Source organism: Sminthopsis crassicaudata, chromosome 2 (genome assembly GCF_048593235.1).
Source record: "Sminthopsis crassicaudata isolate SCR6 chromosome 2, ASM4859323v1, whole genome shotgun sequence".
Taxonomy (NCBI): domain Eukaryota; kingdom Metazoa; phylum Chordata; class Mammalia; order Dasyuromorphia; family Dasyuridae; genus Sminthopsis; species Sminthopsis crassicaudata.
In genome coordinates this window covers 370532930-370555155 of record NC_133618.1, presented here as the reverse complement: position 1 = coordinate 370555155, position 22226 = coordinate 370532930, and the positions used below count along the sequence as shown (strand labels likewise).

The 22226-nt window shown below is 34.6% G+C and overlaps 1 protein-coding gene across 4 annotated transcripts in view; it reads left to right on the top strand.

The window, feature by feature from the left end:
* Positions 1-237: 237 nt before the first annotated feature.
* Positions 238-22226, top strand: part of MARK3 (microtubule affinity regulating kinase 3) — a 125296-nt gene continuing 103307 nt past the window's right edge. For all 4 annotated transcript variants that reach the window (XM_074291192.1, XM_074291191.1, XM_074291190.1 and 1 more), the window contains exons 1-2: positions 238-403; positions 17708-17899. In XM_074291192.1, coding sequence (XP_074147293.1) covers positions 353-403; positions 17708-17899 — 243 coding nt within the window. In that variant the 5' untranslated portion in view covers positions 238-352. The remainder of the gene's footprint in view (positions 404-17707; positions 17900-22226) is intronic.

The following is a 22226-nucleotide window of genomic DNA, read 5'->3' as shown; positions in this document are numbered from 1 at the left end:
AGCCTCCCCGCCCCTCCAGCTGCACCGGGGCGGGGAGGGGGAGGGGGTCGGTGTCCGGTCCCAGACTGGGGGGGTGGGGCAGCGAGAGCAGCATGAAGCCCGGAACCTGCCCGGGGGATCGTTCGGCCAAGCCTGGGATCTAGACCACTGTGCGGGGGGAGGGAGAAGGAAGCCACCCTCCCCCATGGTGCCCCTTCAGAACCACTACTGAGACTGTCCTGTGGCCACCGGACCGGCGAGGCTCGATTCTTTCTTGTTGTCGTTCCTTGTTTTTCTGGCGTCCTTTTTGTTTCTTTTTTCTTTTTTTCTTTTTTCTCCCCGTTGTGGGAGAAAAAATTAAAAGTGAATTAAAATGTCCACTAGGACCCCTTTGCCAACGGTCATTGAGCGAGACACTGAAAACGTAAGTAGCCACGGTACAGATTCTCCTATGCAGCAATTCGTTGGTAGCTTTGATTTTATTCTGGAACATTCACATAGTGTCTGTGCTTTAGCACCTACCCTGTTTTCCAGAAGCTAAAAAGCAGTTGGGTCAATTTTATCCCTAAATCTGAAAATAACCAGTCTTTTAATATTCACTCAATCTTCGGCAAACCCTCGGCGCCCATTGCGTGCAGCAGCGCCGCTCCCTCGCAGAGAGACGGTGGTCGTAGTGCTCGAAAGAGCACTAGATGGGAGAGGACCCTGGGCCAAACCTTTATGTAACCTTTATGACCTTGTCTCTTCCCCTCCGGAGACTCAGTTTCCTTTTTGTAAATTGACCGAATTACTGACGGTACCTACCACACAAGGTCGTAACCGCAAAACGCCATGTACTGTATAAATGAACTCTCTGGACTTCGCTTGGTGCTTGGACGGAGCTAAATTTTGCTATAGCCCCTGTTCTCAGAATTTGTGAGGAGGTAAAAGCTACCTACCGGATCCTATCCAAACTTTGAATCTGGACACAGCTAAAAAAGACTAAATTGATCCCAAAGAGACTAATGTGTTTAAAAAAATGTTCATTTTCAAACTGGCTCTGGATAGTTAAATAGTATATATAAGTGATGTTTGGGCGGTGAGAATATATTTTGTGTTCCCTTGGTGGGAGTGTTATCAGCCAGTAAAGTCTAAAAGTTGTTGTTAGACCAGTCAGAATAACTTGCTTGGGTTGTCTTCCACTGCTCCATTAGAGTTTTTAAGACACTCATTTGTTTCTCTAGACTTTCTGGTTTTGATCACACGTATCTAACGAGGCTGTCAGTTAAAGACTGTTTTTGGTGCTTGATAAAAAGAACAAATTGGAGAGAATCAGCTCCCTTTTTTGGCTCCTTATTTTGAAAAAAGTTCGAAATAGCAATAACCATATCCTCTTAAAAATAGTCTCTTTTTGGATGGTAAGCAAAACCCACTTATATTAGAAGACCCCACTTCTACAGAATACACACCTTAGTAAAGAATAATTTTTTTAACATCTGTTTTGAGAAGAGAGAAAAACCAAAAAAAAATTTTTTTAAATTTTTTGTTAAATCAGTTGTTGCTCTTGGAAGTGCTTTTAAAGCAGAATCCCTTAACAGTGTCTTGGGAACTTGTAAAAAATGTTTTGATAACTGTATTTAAATATTGTTGGCTTCCTTGGTAGTCCTATGTATTTAAAAGGTATTCATAGAAGATGCCATAGGCATTTCTGAGATTAAAAAAAAAAAAGTTAAAAATCCTTGTTTTAAAGGGACACTCACTCACCTCTCAAAGTTGAGATAAATCATATCTAGATAAATTGTCTGAACTCAGCTAGTTTTTCATGATTGAATTGTCAGCTGAAATTCTCTAATATAAAATATCTAGCTAAGTTATTGATGGAAACTAAATGCTATGCTTAAATTAAAAGATTTGTTGACAGCTAGATTTAAAAGCATTTATTACATTATTACATCCAGACACTGTGCCAGGTTCTGGGGCTATACAGACATAAATGAAAATGGCCCTGCCCTCAAGGAACATACTTTCTATAGGGGAAACTTTGTACTCAAGCAAATTAATACATAATATATACACAGTAAATGGAAGGTTAATTTGATTAATTGATGGAATGGGCTGCTGCTTATCTATAAAAAGCTTCATATGGGTAGATGGAATTTGAATGGAACCCTGAAGGAAGCTAGGAAATCTAAAAGATAGAGATAAGCAGGGAATAACTTTTAGGCATAGGGAACTGTCTGCCGAGATATAAAGACAGAAAATGATAGAGGAGTAGCTAATGGAACAGCTTGGTTGAACAGGAGAATTAGTGAAGATGTAATAAATCTTAAAATATCTTCATGCCAAATCATGAAGGGCTTTAGGAGCCAGAACAGATGCGTTTCTGTTTTAATCTTGAAGTACTAAAGAGCCATTAGGAATTTTTATGAAAGATAGTGACTTGATCAGACCTATATTTTAATAGTATTACTTGGGCACCTGCATAAAGGATATTAGAAGTGGGGAAATGACTTTAGGCAGGGAGATAAATTGGGAAGGTTGTAGGTCAGATGAAAAGATAGATGAAGGGCCTATTCTTGGACTAAACCAATGATAAGGGAAGATGATTGATTTTAGACTATCTTGGGAAGTTTCCTTTAAGTATTTTTCACACTTAACTACAACACTAATGCCTGAATTTAATCTCCACACTATTTGTTGGTTAGCCATCTGGTGGTTTAATCTCTTGAAAAATTTGGGATAGTATCTCTAGCATATAATAATATTGAGTAGTTAATAACGATAGGTTGAAGTTGGTACAATAATTATAAATGATATATTTTACTTAAATGCATTAAAAAGGATACTGAGCAATAGAACAATCAAATATTAAATGATTAAATAGTTTTCTTTTGAAGAGCTTATCATTGATTTCTGACTTGATTTTTTTTCTTCTTGGAATGCCCGGTGAGTGGTGTGGAACAAGCAAAAGGTTGGTCAGATTAGACTATTTATCTGGAGTAAGGTCACAGACACAATTTCACACTTATAAATTGAAGCTAAAAACTGCAGTGTAGCAGATCCCTATTGTAGCCTGAGGGGAGGGGGAAATTGTTTCATACTCAGACATATATTATAGTTGTAAATCTGGATGAAGGAAAAAAATTGTATATTTTTAACTTAAGCGGTTTAGACTACAAGCAGTATTTCTAGGTTTAACTTTTTGCCCCCTTTACTTTTATTAAGCACTGTCTTGTATATTTCTAGTGTATCCTCAGATGAAAGAAAACCATCTCTCCTCTCAAGGAGCTTTCATAAAATAAAACCCAAATATTATATGTATAGGAAAGGTTTAGAGTTAGTATGGTAAATTCCAGGAAGATAAAATCCATAACTGGAAAGATCAGGAAAAGTTACAAGGAAGACATACTTGAATTGAACCTTGAAAGGAGAAAGTATTTCAAAGACAGTGTATGAAAAGGCTGAAAAATCAGTAAAGGATCAGAGAATTTTATGCAGGGAGTGCAGAGAGGTAGGTTGGAACTAGATCTATGAGGCCAAGAAGTTTTTAATTTTCTGTGGAGCTTGGAAGATTTTTCCTTCCCATTACTTAGAAAACACATTATAAGATTACTGGCCACTTTTATGCAGGATGAGGCAATAGAGAGACCAATATTCTCACAGTATTAACTGTAGACCTATTGAGAGGACCAGTCATAGGATTTAAGACTAGAAGAGACTTAACTGGCCATCTAGGGACAGGCCTGGCAGGAATTAGGGGACTGTCATCTAAAGGTAGATTGCTATTTGTTTTAAATTTTAAGATCAAATGAACTTAGTTTTATTCAATAATGTAAAAACCATACTTGCTCCACAGGTCTTACAAAAACACTAATACCTCTAACAGAAATCAGTGATTCTCAAACTTTTTGGCTTTCAGACCTTTCTGCACTATTAAAAATTATTAATGACCTCAAGAGCTTTTGATAATTAATGTTTGTGGATAATTACCATATTAGAAATGAAAATATTTTAGTATTATGAAAACAGTTTTGACCTTGAGGATCTCTTGAAAGGGTCTCAGTAACAGGGATTAGGAGTAGGAACTGGGATCACAGTTTAAGAGTTTAATTAAATTTAAGAAGTCCTGTGCTCTTATTTAGGAAAACTGAGCCCCAGAGATGTTAAATGCCCTCAGAGTCACACAGTCATAGGTTTACATATTGCATGTATTACCAGCTCAATATATGTTTGCTATAAATATAGGTAATATATTACATAGGTAAGTAGTATAGTTGGGTTTAAAATATAGGTCCCCTGACTGACCCATGAACTAGGGTTGATTGCACTAGAAATAGAAAAGAGGGGACAATACAAGAGAGATTTTAAAGTTGCCACCTAATTAGAAGTTCACTGGAGTCAAAGATGACTGAGGCTTTTAAATTGGGTGATATTAAAGAAGGTGATAGTTACCATCAAAAAGAAAAATGGAGAACAGGTTGTAGGAGTAGAGAAGTGATTCAGTTTTGGACATGCTGAATTATGCCTCTGAATTTTATCAAGTTGTAGTTTCAAGAGAGTAATTTAAGGAATTTGTAAATTCTTTGAGTTTTAAAAAGCATCCTTTCTTTTATGTTAAATTACATATTTTAAGCCTGGAGCATATATTATCCAAATTCTTTATATAAAATATTTCTTATATTTCTTACTCAGTGAGAATTGCTGTGTACTTCAGCATTGTTCACCTGAACTTGTTTATAGTAACTCTTAACTTGGCTTGTTCAAAAAAAAATTTGAGATGCCTCATTCCCTAAAGTTTATTATGTCTCAAAGCTACAAATCAAATTTGTATTTGACATGAGCAATTTCTGTCTTCCCTGCATCTTGTAAAAAGATTTTAAGTTTTGCTTATCCTAGTAATTGTAGTTTTAAGTCACAAGTTTTTGGTAATTTTGGATGATGTTATTACAAAAGAATTGATTCAGAAGTATTTTGTGGTCATTCTTATCTGAACTTTAGAACTCAAATTTTACATATGAGAAAACTGAGATATTATTTGCCCATGCTTACACAGCTAGGAAGCATTAGAAGTGGGATTTCAAACCAGGTCTCCTGACTCTTAACACACTATCCATTACACTACAAAGTAGATAATTTGCCATTAATTTTAAATTATGGAATATTTTCTATCTTAAATTAAAAATGCAGTACTGTAAAATTTCATTATGACTTCTTTTTTAGCCCCTTATTGTAATTTGATTCTCCATTACTAAACTGATGAATGTGTAAAATTATAAAAGATTTAGAATTTTAGATTTTAGGGAAAAAAAGCTTTAGGGATCGTTTAGTCCTACCTCATTTAACAAATGAATAAACTGAGTTTTAGGTACTTGTCTAAGTCAAATGCCAAATCATTGCTTGTTTAAACTAGCTATGTTTAAATTAGATCTGTTTAAACATATCTAAGTCTCTAAGTTTAGGAGATCGTGAAGATAAAGTATTTTTAATGCTTAAATCGAAATACCATGGGGGATTGTAAAAATGAATTTGATGGATATATATTAATATAATTTCATGGAACGAGTCTTTGTGGGTTTTAAAAGGTTTCCATAAGATGTTGGAAGAAAAAAATAACAAAACAAAACTCCTATAACATATATTCATAATAAAGTAAAATCAAATTCCCACATTGACTATGACCAAAAAATATTTCTCATTCTGCATCTTGAGTCTATTACTTCTTATTCAGAAGGTAAATAGCATTCTTATTCATTAGGAGTGTTCTGAATGGAGAGCACTGGGAATGGTAAATATTCAATAAATACTTGATCAGCAAACACATATTGAGCTGGTAATATATGCCAAGCACTGTGCTAACCAATGGAGATGCAGAAGAAAAGGGCAAATGCTCTCCAAGAACTCACAGTCTCAACATGCAATAACTATGTATAAACAAGCTATATATACAGGATAAGTAGGAAATAATCAACAAAGGTGGGAGATTTAGAAACACTTTGTGCGGGATTTTAGGATGCCAGGAGGTAGAGCATTCCATATATGAAGGTGGACCAGTAAATATACTGAGTCAGAAAGTAGATTGTCTTATGTAAGGTATCCAAGCAATCACTAAATTGAAGAGTATGTGCAGAATATAAGATGTAAGGACACTGGAAAGGTAAGGAAGAGGCTGGGTTATGAAGAGCTTACATATTATTTCGATTTCAATACATTTTGATTTACAATTAAAATATAATTTAATTGTAATAAATATTTTAATAAATGTTTAATAAATTTTAATAAAAAACTTCCCTTTTTAGATTTACTGTGGTCTTAAAGTAGTTTCTTTGGGAAATCCTAATTACTCTACCAGCACCTAATAAGAATAAGTTTCCAGAGGGAGCATATTTAAGACTCTGTTTACTTCATACCTTCTGGAAGAACTTGACAGTAAACCAGGTTTTGAAGTTCTAAACTACAAGATAGATACAGAGGATTCTGCAACACCAAATTTGAAACTTTTTTTCCCTCATACCTCCTTCCAAACATATCTTTCTGGAATTGCCTTTGAATCAGAGTACTAAATCAAAACACCAGATATATTTGATATGTGTGGGAAAGATTTGAAGTCTTGAGGACAAAGATTTGAATCTTTGCTTTCCTATTACTATGCACATAACTTTGGGCAAGTCACTTCCCATTTCTAGTCCTCTTGTTCCTTCCTTTGTAATGAGGAAGTTAAATTAGATTATCTCTAAAATCCTGTCCACTTGGAACTATGATCCTATAATTTCATCACCAGCAACACCTGATTTCTGGAACAGAATCACTGATTTTAGGTACTAGCCAAGAAAGCTTTATCCTTGACAGAACTGGAAGAAGAGCAAAGCAGAAATTTTCTTGTTTTATTCAAATTTTAATAATTTGAATATTCTTAAGTGAATAAGAGAATCTTTCCAGGTAAAGCTCCTTTATAGGAATAGTAAGTATTCTACATTTTTATTGAATTAAGCTTTGACTACCCAGCAGTATTTGAAGTAGTTTGCATGAAGGATATGTGCTTGGTTTTTTTTCCTTAGTAATAGTAATTGATTCATAAAGTTATGAAATTATAGACGATAAAAACTTAAAGAGAGTTTAGAGATCATCACACATAGCTTCCTCATTTTATAGCAAGGTTATAAAGGGAGTGCTTATTTATTCACTGGTCTTCTGATTCCAAATCACGTGTTTTTTCTTACTCTGTTTTGTGTTAAAATGTCAACCTGAGTATAGAATGGACTTAAGTATTAAGTATTCTAATACTTAGAATAGAGGATTTTTCTTATTTTAAAGCTACTTAGAGGAACCAAGCTTTCAGTTTTGGTTTCTTGAATACCATACTTCAACTGAGGTGTACCGAAGGCTTGTCACAAATGATTCTAAGTGAAATTCTTTATTGATGAGAATTTTAAATTGTTAAATTTGTAATTATGAACCATTAATTATAAAGTACAGAGTCCTCCCCAGTCTTGTTTTCTACCTTTTGTTATTCCTATTAAATTAAAACTATAGATTAGTCTAGCTTTAAAATTATGGAGCTGGAAACATTTTCCAGAGACCTTTTTTCTCTACCTAAAACTTTTAGACAATATTTTAAATCTCAGGCTGCCTTCAGAATCTGATGCAATTAATAATGCCATACCTTTCCCCCTTCTTCCTCAAATACCTGTTTCCCTTCCCTCTTAGCTCTCTTTTCTTGGCCTATTAGTGGTAGACAATCTTTCTCCATTTTGTACTGGGTGGTATTAAAGATTTTACATATGGCATCAAAAAGAGATTATCCATATAATAAGATATATCAAAAATCTGTGATTTCCTAAGTGTGGAAACCCATATATATATATATATATATATATATATATATATATATATATATATATATATATATAAAGAGAGAGAGATGATTTAGATAAATTAGTCTTAAGTGGCTAACTCTCCCCATGCTATAGTGGTTACATTGTTATTAAGTATTAGGCCTCAGATACAGGATAAAAAAATCACTATTTGATAGAAACTAATGGGAAAAATAGCAGTCTAGTAGGAATTAAATGTAGACTCTATAGCTCTGGCCATGTACCAGGATAAGCTCCAATGGGTATGTGGCTTAGAGTAAAAAGTCACATCATAAACAGATTAGAGGAGTAAAGTTACTTTTCAGATCTATGGATAGGGAAAGAGTTCTTGACTAACCAAGTTATGGAATCACACAAGATAAATCTAATTTTTTTTTTTTCACAAATCTTAGATAAAAATTAGAAGGAAACAGGTAACTGAGGAACAAAAAAAGGTCTCATATCCAAGATAAATAAGGGACTGATTCAAAGTTATAAGACAAAGAACCGTTGTCCAATAGATTAATGATCAAAGGATGTTAATAGGTAGTTTTCTAAGGAAGAACTCTTAAACTATCAACAATAATGGGGAGCAAAATGCCCTAAGTCATTATTAGAAAAAGACAAAGACATTATAGTTCTTTATACCTCTCAGACTAGCAGAAATGACAAATTAGAAAATTGACAATTTTAGAGAAGTTGTAGGGAAAACAGGTGGATAAATGCATTCTTTTATGAAGCTCTGAATGGTCCCTATATTCTGGAAAGCAGTTTGATCCTATGCTTAGAAAGTTAACAAATAGAACATACCCTTTGATCCTGCAGCAATACCACTACTAGATGTATATCTAAAAGAAATTAGGAGAATCAGTATGTGAAAAAAAATTTATAGCTTTTTGTGGTAGCCAAAAAATTGGAAATTAAGAGGTTATTGGAGAATGACAGCTAATTATGGTATATGAAAACAATGAAATATGATTGTGCCATAAGAAATGGACAACTTCAAAAGAAACAGGAAAGATCCCAGAGCAAACTAAGCAGAATTAAGAACAATTTGCATAATTATAAAGAAAAAACAATTTTTAAAGACTTTAGAACTTTGACTAATATAATTATAAACCATGAGGCTAAAAGCAATAAGGATTAAATGTGCAACTTGTTTTCTTAGAGATGAACAACTTAAAATCCAGAATTACACATATTTAAACATGACTAATGTGGATATTTGTTTTGCTGAATTATGTAGGTGATATTGAGGGATTTTTATGAATTGAAGAAAACTGGTTTACATTTCCAGACTCCCCACACAGAGACATTTGAAGATTGAGCATTTCCCCTCCCCCAGCCTCTTGCTGGATGGTGCTGTTAAAATTCCTTTGTGTCCCTATTACCCTTTCTTCCCTCTTTATTGGGCAGTTTGGAAAGTACTCTTATTTCATTGGTTTTGTTTATACTATTATCTTTCCCTATTGATAGGGCAATCTTTTATTATTGCTATTTGTTTGTCTAAAACTATATTGAAAATAAGCGTCTCTGGACCTCCTACCAGATTGTAGGTACCATTGCATTGCATTGCCTTGCCAAGTGTGTCTCTTCACCCCACTTCCACTCCCATCTCAATATATATTTTTCATACTGAGATGGTTGCATTTATTTTCCTCCTGCCCTTTTGAGTTCAAGTTTTAACTGCTGTCTGGTTCTGTTGTTTTTCATTGAATCTATCCTGCACTGCAGATTTTTAAATAATTTGCTTAGTTGAGGTAGAGGAACAAATTGATAGAAAATTAATTGAAAAAATTTTTTAAAGTAAACTTTTTTTTTAAATTGACTACAAAAATTTGTAATAGGCCTAGTTGACACAATTCTGTGTCTTCCTCCTGCAACATAGGAATTAGAGGAGGGAAGTGATGGGGGATGAGAAGGTTTGGAGATTGTCTTTTTGTTTTGTTTTGTTTTGTTTTGTTTTTTAAGGAATTTCATAATCCAAGGTCATAGGAGTGACAGTGAAGTCCATGAGCAATGTGTTTGTAAACACTGTGAATTAGGTATTAAACTTAAGAAAGGAAGTAGTGTACATTTTCACTAGAAGTATCCAGACTGGTGATAGAGATAGATTAGAATAATTGATTGGAATAAATTTCAAAAGAGATATTGAATGATATTGGCAGAGGAAGAATTTGGAAATAGCAATGAAGAAAGGAAATGAATATACTTCGTCTTTTCTGCCCAGTTTATTTTGGCTTAAGATAAGGATAATACTCGGAAGAGATCCAGGTTTCTTTGAAGTGGTAGAATTTGGAAATAGCGTGAGATCAAACATGAGTGCAATGCAAAGGATATATAGATTGTAAGAAGGATAGGATTAAAATTATTTTCTTATAGAAAGATGATAAATTTGAAGTCTAAAAAAATAGATATATTTAGACATAGCTAATGTGGATACTTGTTTTGCTGGAATATGTAGGGTGTATTGAAAGATTTTGTCAATTGTAGAAAATTGGTTTGACTTGTATATCCCGAAATATGCAGGATATGTATGAGATGCATGGAAGACTTGGAGATTGGGCATGAATGTTGACTAGTAGAGAGAGGAAAAGAGAATTTTAGCAATCTTAAATTCTAGGGCAAGAGAAACAAAAGATTATCAGATACAGAAAGGAACTGGACAATCAGCTTCACTGGATTTTGTGATGATTAAGCTCTGCGTTGGTGAAGTATCTGTGATGTCACTTTCTGTGGTTTATTACTGTAGATACTGGAGAACTTCATAATTGGTAGATGCAGCAAGTGGAGGTGCCAGGAACTCTGGTATCTTCATCAGTAAATAACTGGTAATAATTAGGTCTTTGGGACAGATTTTACACTCAGTACCAACACCATTCCAAGGTGATGGGTTAAAACTTTTAGAAGGCATCCCAAATGTTGAGCTGACTCCTGATCTCTTGACTCTCTGGAAGTAAAGAATCTTTAGTACTTTTGGGATCCTGAGGCTGAATATTAAAATTTCCCCAGTTTATTGTACATTTCTGAATTTCTAACTTGCTGGCTACCCTAATTTAAAGAATAGAAGGTTGATCAGGACTCTTAAGAATCCTAATGTGATATCTCCAGGTCATTCCTTTCCTCAGAAACAAAACTCAATAATAGCTTCCTACAGATATATGAAATAAAGTCCTAACTTTGTCATTCAAGAGTTTGGTTGTAGCTTAACCTTGATTATTTCTTTTGCCATTCAAATCAAACTGGACTATTTGTATTGGGAACATCTCAAACTTTCCTATAACCAGATGGTGCAGTCCCTAAAGTCCTGGGCCTGTAGTCATGAAGTCCTTAGTTCAAATTCAGTCTCAGAAACATACAAGTTGTGTGACACTGGGTGAGTCATTTAATCTATCTGCCTCAGTTATTTCATCTGTAAAATTAGGATAATAACATCTACCTTGCAGAGTTATGAAAATTAAATGAAAGAATATTTTTAAAGCCCTTAGTGCAATGCCTGGTGCAGAATAGACACTTAATAAATGCTTGTTTTTTTTCCCTACCCCCTTCTTTCGTTATAGTAATTCAAAGTATTTTTTTTGTAATACTCTTTTAATACTCTTTACCTTTACCATTGTATGTTCTTCCTACTCATTCCTAAATGCAAGCAAACAATAACAGAAAGAATGAAAATGCTATGTTGTGATCCACACTCAGTTCCCACAGTTTTCTCTTGGGATATAGATGGCTCTCTCATTGGACCTGGCCTCAATCATCTCATTGTTGGAAACAGTCACATCCATCAGAATTAATCATTGTATAATCTTGTTCTTGCCATGTATAATGATCTCCTGATTCTGCTCATTTCACTTACCTTCAGTTCATGTCTCTCCAGGCCTCTCTGAAATTATCCTGCTCATCATCTCTTATAGAACAATAATATTCAGTAACATTCATATACCATAACTTATTCAGCCATTCTCCAACTGATGGATGTCCACTCATTTTCCAGTTTCTTGCTACTACAAAAATGGCTACCACAAATATTTTTGCACATGTGGATCCCTTTCTTTAAGATCTCTGGGATATAAGCCCAGTAGAAACACTGCTAGATCAAAGGGTATGGGCAGTTTAATCTTCTTCAAGTTAATATTCCTGCTTCAGTTGTTGCTAATATGACAAGAACTGAAGGATATTCTGATCCATCTTTTTTTTTTTAATTTTTCTTCTTTTCTTTTTTGTTGAGGCAATTGGGGTTTTAAGTGACTTTCCCAGAGTCATACAGCTATGTGTCCTCCTGGCTTCAGGACCACTGCTCTATCCATTGTGCCATGCAGCTGCTCCCTGAACTGTCTTCTTGGTGAATCAGATCTTTGAATGTTTTCTAGCTTATCAGTATTCTGAAGTTGAAGCCCAAACTTTTGTCTATAGTATTTTCCCCTCAATGTTTCATTATTATTATGAATTTATGCCATTGTCTTATATTCTCTTGTAAAATTATAAACTCCTTGGGATTTTGGACATAATTATGTCTGAAAATCTTTGTATCTTTCATAGAGCACTGCATAAAAGAAGATTGTATTTAATTTTTTTTATTTTCCAGTTACATATTTTTTTGAAAGGGCAACTTTTTTTTATTATGCATGTACATTCATTTTTACATATTTCCATGTGAATCATGGGAGATAAAAATCAGAACAAAAGGGAAATGCTATGGGAAGAAAAATAAGGGGGAAAAAGTGAACATAGCATATGTTGATTTACATTCAGTCTTCAATAGTAGTCTCTCTGGATGCAGGTAATGTTTTCCATCTAAAGTTTATTGGGATTACCTTGATTTGCTAAACAACTGGGAAGAACTAAGTCTATCATAGTTGATCATTGCCTTACTTAATCTAAGAGTGCCTTAGACAACCTTGTAAGACAGTAAATTGAAAAGTAGCTGCTGGGGCAGCTAGATGGCACAGTAGATGGAGCACCAGCCCTGAAGTCAGGAAGATCTGAGTTCAAATCTGGCCTCAGAAACCTAACACTTAGCTGTCCTACCTGTGTGACCCTGGGAAAGTCACTTAAGCCCAATTGCCTCAGCAAAAAAAAGAAAAAAAAGTAGCTGCTGATATATTGGTAAAGGGATATTTCTTCCCTGTGAGCTCTATATCAGTGAAATTATAGGTCTAGTCCCTGTCTCTCATCTCTGTCTACTTTGGGCCTAAAATACCTGAGTATTTTACTCAACTAGGCAACTAGGTAGTACATGGGATAGAGTACTGGCCTTGGAATCAAGAAGACCTGAGTTCAAATACAGCCTCAGGCACTTAACACTGTGAGATCCTGAGCAAGTCACTTAACCTCAATACTTCCCAAAATAAAAACATAAAATAAAATAATTAAGGATTATGAGATTACTTTGATTCAGGAAAAGATAGTATAAGTTTTTGATGAGTTAGAGCCACCTAGGAAGTAATTCATAAATTATTGAAAAAAATTGGCAATTGAGACTGAGTCATAATCATAAGTCATAATATTTGAAAGATTATATATGTAAAGTGCTTTGTAAACCTTAAAGTACTATATAAATGTTTCCAAAGAGAAGCTATAATCTTTTCATCTTACTAGCCTAGATTTGCACAGAGATGGTCAAAAGACCAATGGTATTCTAGGGAAGGGGTCACACAGAAAAGTCTTTAAGTGCACTTCATGGAAACCTTCCAGTTTTGGGATTAGGGGCAATCCATGAAGCCTAGTGCCTGAAAGCGTGACAAGGACATAGGAACTCAAATTCAAGGTTTGGCCTTGGATATCTGGAATATGTAGCTGAGCAATACCACTTTGACCCTGAACCTGAGATTGAGACCTTATATCTCATACCAGAAGATATGTATTAAGGTACACATTGGATCAGATTGGTATTTAACTCCTCCAGTGTGTCAAATACTATGCTAAATGTTTTACAAATGTTATCTCATGTGATTCTCACAATTATCCTAAAAGATAAGTGCTATTATCCTCTCCATTTTAGAGTTGAGGAATCTGAGGCAAAGAGGTAAAGTGACTTAGTTGGTAAGTGTCTGCTGCTACTTTTGAACTGTGTCTCCCTGACTCAGGCCTGGCACTTTACTGTTCCACCCAGAAGTCTGCATAGACTGACCCAATGTGTAGTATACTATTGCTGTTGCTGAAGTTCTTGAAGAATAGTATTCATTAACCACATCCTAAATAATACAGTACAGAACTAAAAAAGACCCAGCCATTGTTTCTAGAAGTATAGAATCTGTCCCTGACACAAAATCCCATTTCAGGAAGTAAGACTGGAAAAATTAATAAAGAGAAGGAAAAAATACTTATGGGGGGCAAGGAGAAGTATTATGGAGCCAGGAACACTCATGATACAAATGCTGGAAAAAGAAAATAATTCCACATCATATACCAACGAAGTCTGAAAGAAAATAACAGTTTTGCCACAAGCTCTATTGTAATTCCCAGAAAAAATGAAGCAAGAATTTTAAAATTATGTCAGTAAATAAGCATTTTATAAGGTGCCAACTTTGTGCCAGGTACCATGCTAAGTGTGGGATTGGCAGTCTGCTCTCAAAAAGCTCACAATTTAATGAGACAACATTAAATCAGTTACATACAAACAAGCTCTATATAGGATAAGTATGAAATAATCATCAAAAGGAATGCAATAACATTAGATGGGAAAACAGGGGATCACACACATATCTTTCAGAAGGTAGGATTTTAACTGGGACTTGAAGCCAAGGAAGCCATGAGGAAGTGAGGAGGAAGAGTATACCCTGCATGAGGGACAGCCAGTGAAAATAGCTAAGAGTCAAGATTTACTGGATTGCAGAATATATTTGTAAGTTAAGAAAACTAGAAAGCTAAAAGGGGGAGACAGGTTATGAAATCTTTGAATGTGAGCGAATTTTATATTTGATCCTGAACATGATATTGACTGAAGTTTGAGTAGATATGATGTGGGTCATACCTATGATATTGACTGGAGTTTGAGTAGATATGATGTGGGTCATACCTATGTTTTAGGAAGACCACATTGACAACTGAGTGGAAGATGGCCTGGAATGGGGAAAGAGTTGAGGCACAGAGACCAACCAGCAGGCTACCACACCAGTACAATAATGAGATGCAGTGTTAGAGGAGAGAAGGGAATGTATGGAAGAAATAGAGTAAAATGGGCAGGCTCTGGCAATAGATTAGAAAAGGAAGATTAAGAGAATGAAGAGTTGTAAATGACACTGAGAAAATGTATCTTGGATAGTAATAGGCAAGATAGGAGAGTTTGGAAGGAAAAGAAAATGTTTTGAGTTTTGGATTTGTTGAGTTTAGTATGTCTATAGAACATCTAGTTCAAGATGTCTAATAGACTATTGGGAGAGGGGTATCTGGAGAGTGAGAGTAGTTAGGACTGAATACATAGTTGTCAAAATCTGATGATTGAATTCATGGAAAGGTATGAGATAAATAAGTCGTCTCAAGTATGAAGAGAACCCAGGAGATATAATGGCAAATGACTGACCTCTCAATTCTTAGTCATTTTATGATGATTTTCGAGAGAGGGCAGTGTTACCTAGCACTGCTTTGTCTGTCCCTGTCATTGGCAGTTGATATGAGTATTGATAACAGATCTTTCTTGGTATAATTTACTCCTAGATGTGCAAAGAACTGATTGTTAAATTTTCAGTATGAGTGTTTATACCTTGGAAAAACACTACAGATCAGGGCTTGATATGTTTTGTTGTTTTCCATAGCCTTAAAAGTTGAAAGTAACATTAATGCAGTTGAAGCTTTAAAGTATGCCATATGCATATTTTTTCTGAGAGCTGATTGTTAAATATTTATCAGACCACTCATAGCTTATTTCCCTCTATTTTGGGGATTGGTAGGAATCACTGCTAAGACCAATATTAGATAGAATTTATACTCAGTACATGCCAAGATAGATATATTGAACCCCATTGTAGAATATGTATGTATGATGTTTTGTTATGTTTTTAATCAAGAATAATTGAGGTTGGTGCCTGTTTATTCTAAGAAAAATTAAGCTGCAAATTCAAACTTTAGATGTCCTTAAATATTAAAACAAATTGCCAATATTCTCTAAAATTGAAGAGTAAGCAGTAAACATATAAAGTTATTTGTACCCCCCTCTTAAGAAAACATGATATATGAAAGATTGAATTTATAAAATAAATGGGAATATGAAGAAAGGCCAAAAACCAGCCCCTTCTCTCAAATAACTTGTATTCCAATGGAGAACGTAATGGTGGACAAACAATTGGAGACAATAAAGGGTTCTAGTTTTAATGAACATATTAAAAAGGCTTCTTATAGAAGATGGGATTTTGTTGTGACTTGAATCCAGAAAACATATATGCAGAAGGACAGAATTACAGAAACAAGGAATAGACAGTCAGTGAAAATCCCCTGAGTCTGGAATATGGATTATTTTGTGTGAAGAATAGTAAAGAGGCCAGTATCACTGAATCTAAGTATGTGAATAAAATGTAAAAAAACTAGATAAGTAGAAAGAGACCAAGTTCTACAGGACCTTTAATATTTGAGGCTTTTATATAAAGTATCCCAAGAATCGAAGTTCAGTTTTAAGCTTAAAATTGAAAGTGATAGGGAGCTATTGGAATGTATTAAAGGATATCAGATGAAATTGATAGCAAAATGGAGGATGGATTGGAATGGAGTATGGTTTGAGCTGAGTAAGTAGGGAGACCAACCATCAAAAAAAATGAATAACAGGTTGAACAGAGACCCAAAAATACAGCGATGCAGAATTACTTCTCTATGGGACATTATAGGAAGATGTGCACTTGAACAGGATCCCCTCCTCTCCTCCACCCCCCAGGCAATTGGGGTTAAGTGTCTGAGATCATATTTGAATTCAGGTCCTCCTAACTTCAGGGCTGGTTCTCTATCCACTGCTCCACTTAGCTGCCCCTTGAACAGGACTTTTAAGATGCATATCAATAGGGTTAAATATGATGAGAGGTAAGGAATGTGTTGGTCATAATTAAGTTTATTTTGGACAATGAATGAAAAATAGGACAAGACATTTTCTTCAGGAAGAGAAAAGGCACTTTTTAAAAGGCACATTGTCCTGAAAGCTGGTCATAGAGCTCATAGGGAAGAGACCAGTTAGATGAGACAAAACTTGGGACACTGCCTAGTACTGTTCAGGATAATTTAAAGAGAAGAAAAGTTTTGAAAATGGTGGGGAGTGGGAGGGTGTTAAGAAGGAACGATGTATTCTATAGAGGCTATTAAACCTTTAAAGGTTAAATGCTTATAACTTGGGATATTAGTTAGCAACTTATGTGATTATATGATTTTATTCTGAATGATTAGACATCCTAGTATAGTGAAAAATTGGGCAGGACTTAAAATTTTAGAAAAGCTTGGCTCTGGTTATAACATGGTTATAAATTATAAATAACTTTTGGCCTTGAGCAAAATCACTTATCAGCTAGCAGTGGTTAGCTCATTTGTCAAATAAGGATGGTAGCCTATCTGCAAACCTTTTCCATGAAGATTTCTAGTGAGGAGCAAATTTAATTATGCAAAAATGCTTTTGAGAAAAGGTTCCACAAACTTAAATTCTTATTGATGTTTTAAGAGAATCATATTTGTAAGTTAATTTGCTCTTTCAAATTAAGTTGAATTTCAACAATTTTCTTTATTTCTATTCTTTCAAATTTTCTCCATTCTTTTTCTCTTAAATTTAAAATTTGATTGAAAAAAGATTGATAAAATAAGGATAGAAGTTTGCAGAAGCTGATGGCACAGGCTAAAGTTTATTTTAATTTTTAAGCAATAATACATTTTTTCAACTAATGGCTCTTAAAACTTTTATTTCCTTATTTTTGTGTATGTTGTTAATACCTTAGCACACATCTCATGGAGATGGACGTCAAGAAGTTACCTCTCGAACTGGGCGCTCTGGAGCTCGCTGTAGAAACTCAATAGCTTCTTGTGCAGATGAACAACCTCATATTGGAAACTACAGACTTCTGAAAACAATTGGCAAGGGAAATTTTGCAAAAGTGAAACTGGCAAGACACATCCTTACAGGAAGAGAAGTAAGTACAGATTATTACATTTGCTTTTGATTCAAAAAAAAAAAAAATTACAAAGCTATCTCTTCCAGTGTGTATTTGTAAATAAAAAATGCCAATGATTATCAGTGTCTGTTTAAAAATATTAAATGAGTGTGATTCTTCAGAAGTGAATCATTTTGTTGGTTTTTATTAATAGCCTTGAAATTGTTTTCCATTAGAATGTTTTTGTTTTCATTAGAATATTCAAATAAAAGACTTTTAAAAATTATGGGTATTTATATATTACATATAAACATTTTTTATATTTTATATTTTGCCATTTAATACTTGACTTCAGTATTGCAAATTGTATCTCCAAAAAATTAGTCAACTCTCAAAGTCTTCTTGATTTTTATTGACCTGGGAGAAAAGTAGAACCAAGAAAACAAAATAGTTTGGTATTAGTTCTTTACTTTTCCTTGTCTATGGTCCTAACCTTTACAGAAATACTCCATAATTAATTATACAGAGTATTATTAAAATAATTCAACTGCTGTTTGGAAACTATAAAACATGTACTTTTTTTTTTTTTTTTTTTTAGCTCTTTGATAAAAATCACTGTATTGATCCTTATAACCCTCCTATTGATTCTCTCACTTTATCTTGTGACCACGAAAAACAATTAAGCATAGGCATGTGATAATGACCCCATGTAATAGTGTGCCTAGTACTTTGTCCTCATAGTCACTTGTCTCTCTTATGTTGGTGGAAAATTCCATTTCATTATAGTATTTGTTCTCCAGGGCATTTGTTGTTTTTTGATTACTTAGCAATGTATCTTCTTTTTAGAGATCTTTCCATTGACAATTGTACTATACTATTATTTTGATTCTGATTGTTTAGTTTTGTATCAGTTCATAAAAATTTTTCTATGTGTGTCTGAATTCCTCATTTATCATTCTTATTGCACATTAACATATCATTCAATTAATAACTTTTCCCAATAGATGACTTTTGTTTCTAGTTCTTGTTTACTGCAAAGAATACTGTTAGGAATATTTTGCCATATTTGAACCTATCTTTATGTCTTTGACTTCCTAGGGGTGTATACGCTATAGTGGGAGCAAAGGATCAAAGGATGTGAACAGCTTACTGTTTACATGATTCCAAATTGATTTCCAAATTAGTTATCATTTTTATATTGTATTCATGTTTTCTGTTTTCCCACAATTTCTCCAACTTTGACATTCCATTTCTTGTTATCTTTGCCAATTTACATGGAGTGACATGAAATCTATCATTTTAATTTTCATCTCTATTAGTTATTAAGTATGTGTTCATTTATAGCTTTCAGTATTTCTTTTTAAAACAGTCCCTCAAGGATTTATACTGAACTTTCTTTTCTTCTTTATGATGATGATTTTTTAAAATAGTATTTTTCCCCAATTACATGTAAAGGTAGCTTTCAACATTCATTTTTAATATATTTTGAGTTCCAAATTTTTTCTCTCTCCCTCCTTCCTTTCCACTCCCCACCATGACAATCTGAGAGAAGTTAGACACGTATAATCATGTTAAACATATTTCCATATTATATTGTGAAAGAAGAAAAAGCAAAAGCAAAAATAAGTCAAAATAGTATGTGTCAATCTGCAATCAGACTATAGTTCTTTCTCTGGACATTGCAACATTTTCCATCATGAGTCTTTTGGAATTGTCTTGGATTGTTGTATTGTTGAGAAGAGCTAAGTCATCATAGTTGATTATTACACATTATTGCTGTTACTATGTACAATATTCTCTTGCTTTTCCTTACTCATGTGCTGATGATTCTTGATGATGATAACACCCCACCCCCACCCCCCCAAGGCTGGGGTTAAGTGACTTACCCAGGATCACACAGCTAGGAAGTGTTAAGTGTCTGAGACCAGATTTGAACTCAGGTCCTCCTAAATTCAAGGCTGGTGCTCTATCCACTGCGCCACCTAGCTGCCCCTGCTGATGATTCTTAAATCTACCTTTTCTGCCTCAATTTCTGCCGATTTCCACTTTCATATCTTTACTTACCTTTTAGAAAGCTCAGATTGGATGTTGAAACTCAATATGTTCAAAACAAAAACTCATTTTCTTCCTCCCTAAATCCTCCTTCTCTCCTCCTACCATCACTAGAAGACAACACCATCCTACCACTCCTTCAGATTCACCACCTAGGAATCATCCCAGATTCCTCTTGTCTCACCCAGTAACCCCAATATCCAAGCCTTGGCAAAGATCTATAGATTTTACCTTTATAAGATCTCTGGAATATATCCTCTTCTCCTCTGGTTAAGTCCCTTATTATCTTGCACCTAGATTATTTCTATAGCCTGCTGGTGGATCTGCCTACAAGTCTATTCTTACTCCAATCCATTCTCCATTCAGCCATTAACTTGTGTTATGGGCCAGAACTTGAAGCAAGGTGCTAATGCTTATGTACTTAGTTCACACCTTTAGAGAGCATATATAAAGAGGGGATTCACAAGTTGGGCAGAAATATAAGCAAGAAACTCTCAGGGACAGGCCCACTCTTGGACTTCCAGGAGATTCACAAGTCAGAAACCTACAAGCCCACTCTCTGGGAGGAGGAATCAAGATTCATTCCAACTTTCACCTTTGTGCTGGCTGGAGACATTGGGAGGACGAGAGGCTGAAGCTGGCTGAAGGCTGAAGGACAAACCTTTGGTTTTGGAGATATTCAGAGAGAGCTCTCAGAACCAAGGAGAGAGATAAGCCTCTACTAAAGCTAACCAGACCCAGAAAAAAAAGACAAGACTTTGAAGGAGACAATAAAGGATTTGAACTTTTAACTCCTGGCTGCATTTGGGATTATTGAACTGAGCTGAAACTAAGGCTGCCTCCAGAAACTCCCCAAGAAACCTGCTCCCAGAGAACATTATAATCTAGAGAAGAATATTACAAACTTGGTTTTTCTAAAGTGCAAATCTAATCATGTCATCTCCCTACTCAATAAATTCCAGTGATTTCTAATGCGTCCTAATGCAAAATGCTGTGTTTGAAATTCAAAACTCTTTGTCATCTAGGCCTTCTTGCCTTTCTTTTTACACCTTACTTCCCTATAAATACTCTTCAGTCCAGTGACACAGGCTAGCTGTTTCATAAAACATTCCATTTCTTGGCTCTGATATTGTCTTTGACTGTCCTCCATGCCTGGAATGTTTTCCCTCCTTCATTTTGACTACTGACTTCCATGACTTTAAATTACAAAGTGGGAGAAGTATGACTCATATCAATTCCTGTGGAATTGATTTTGAAGGTTTTAGTGAATTATAAAGTCAGTTAATACCTACTTGCCTATATTTGTGGGTTTGATTTCTTAATATTCTCTTAATGCAAGCATTTCAAGAACTATGGCAAATAATAACAGGAGAAAGGATCATCCTTGCTTTACTTTAATAATTATTGAGAGAACTACATATAATTTTGTATCATATCCAAAAAGGGAATGGTAATGGCTTTTCCTTTTCTGGTGAACTTAATGCAAAAACTGAATGACCATTGTTGGTCAATAATTCTTATTCAGGCATGGGTTAAGCTAAATGGCCTTTGATGGCTTTACCATCAAGGAGAGTTTTTCCTGATTATGATTTTACTTTAGGTATTTGGCCTATTTGAAGTTAAAAGTTGTTAATTTACTTTTTAAGCATGAATCTCTGTGCTTTCAGTCCTGACTTTTTCCATGATTCACAAACTGATCCTTTCTTTTTTGATACTTTGGTCTAAGAAAGATAAAATAAAAGTGTGGGTGATACATAGGTTAGTTTACTTGTGTGGTATTCAGGCTTCAGCTGCTTTCCAAAGATGGTTTACCATCAAAAAGTGACTTAAGTCATTCAGAAAATTTTATTGGAAAAGTGGCAGGGAAGATGAGGGACGAGGGTAAAAGCAGTTGGACTACATGGGTATTGTGCTGACACCTTCAAAAGGTTAAAGACCTAGAGGAAGGCCTATGAAATGGAAGACTATGGACAAGAATCTTACAAGATGAAAATACAAATCATGGAATGACTACTCTTCCTTTATGTTTAGTCTTGTTAATTAGATTGCGATTTAGTGGTTTGATTACAGTGTTGTTTGTTTTGTTTTTTAGTTTAAGATTATGAAATTACTTTAGATTTTTTGTAGAGTAGTCCTTAAGAGAAATAATAGTTAAACTGAGATTTACAGAAATAAAATTGTTACCACCTGTATTTCTTCTTCCTAATATAATAATTTTTCACCATTCAGCTTAATAGTGAAGCCTCATAATCTTCTCTTGTCCTTTAGATCATCGGGAATTGGACATAACTTGCTTAGTACTATCAGACCTCTG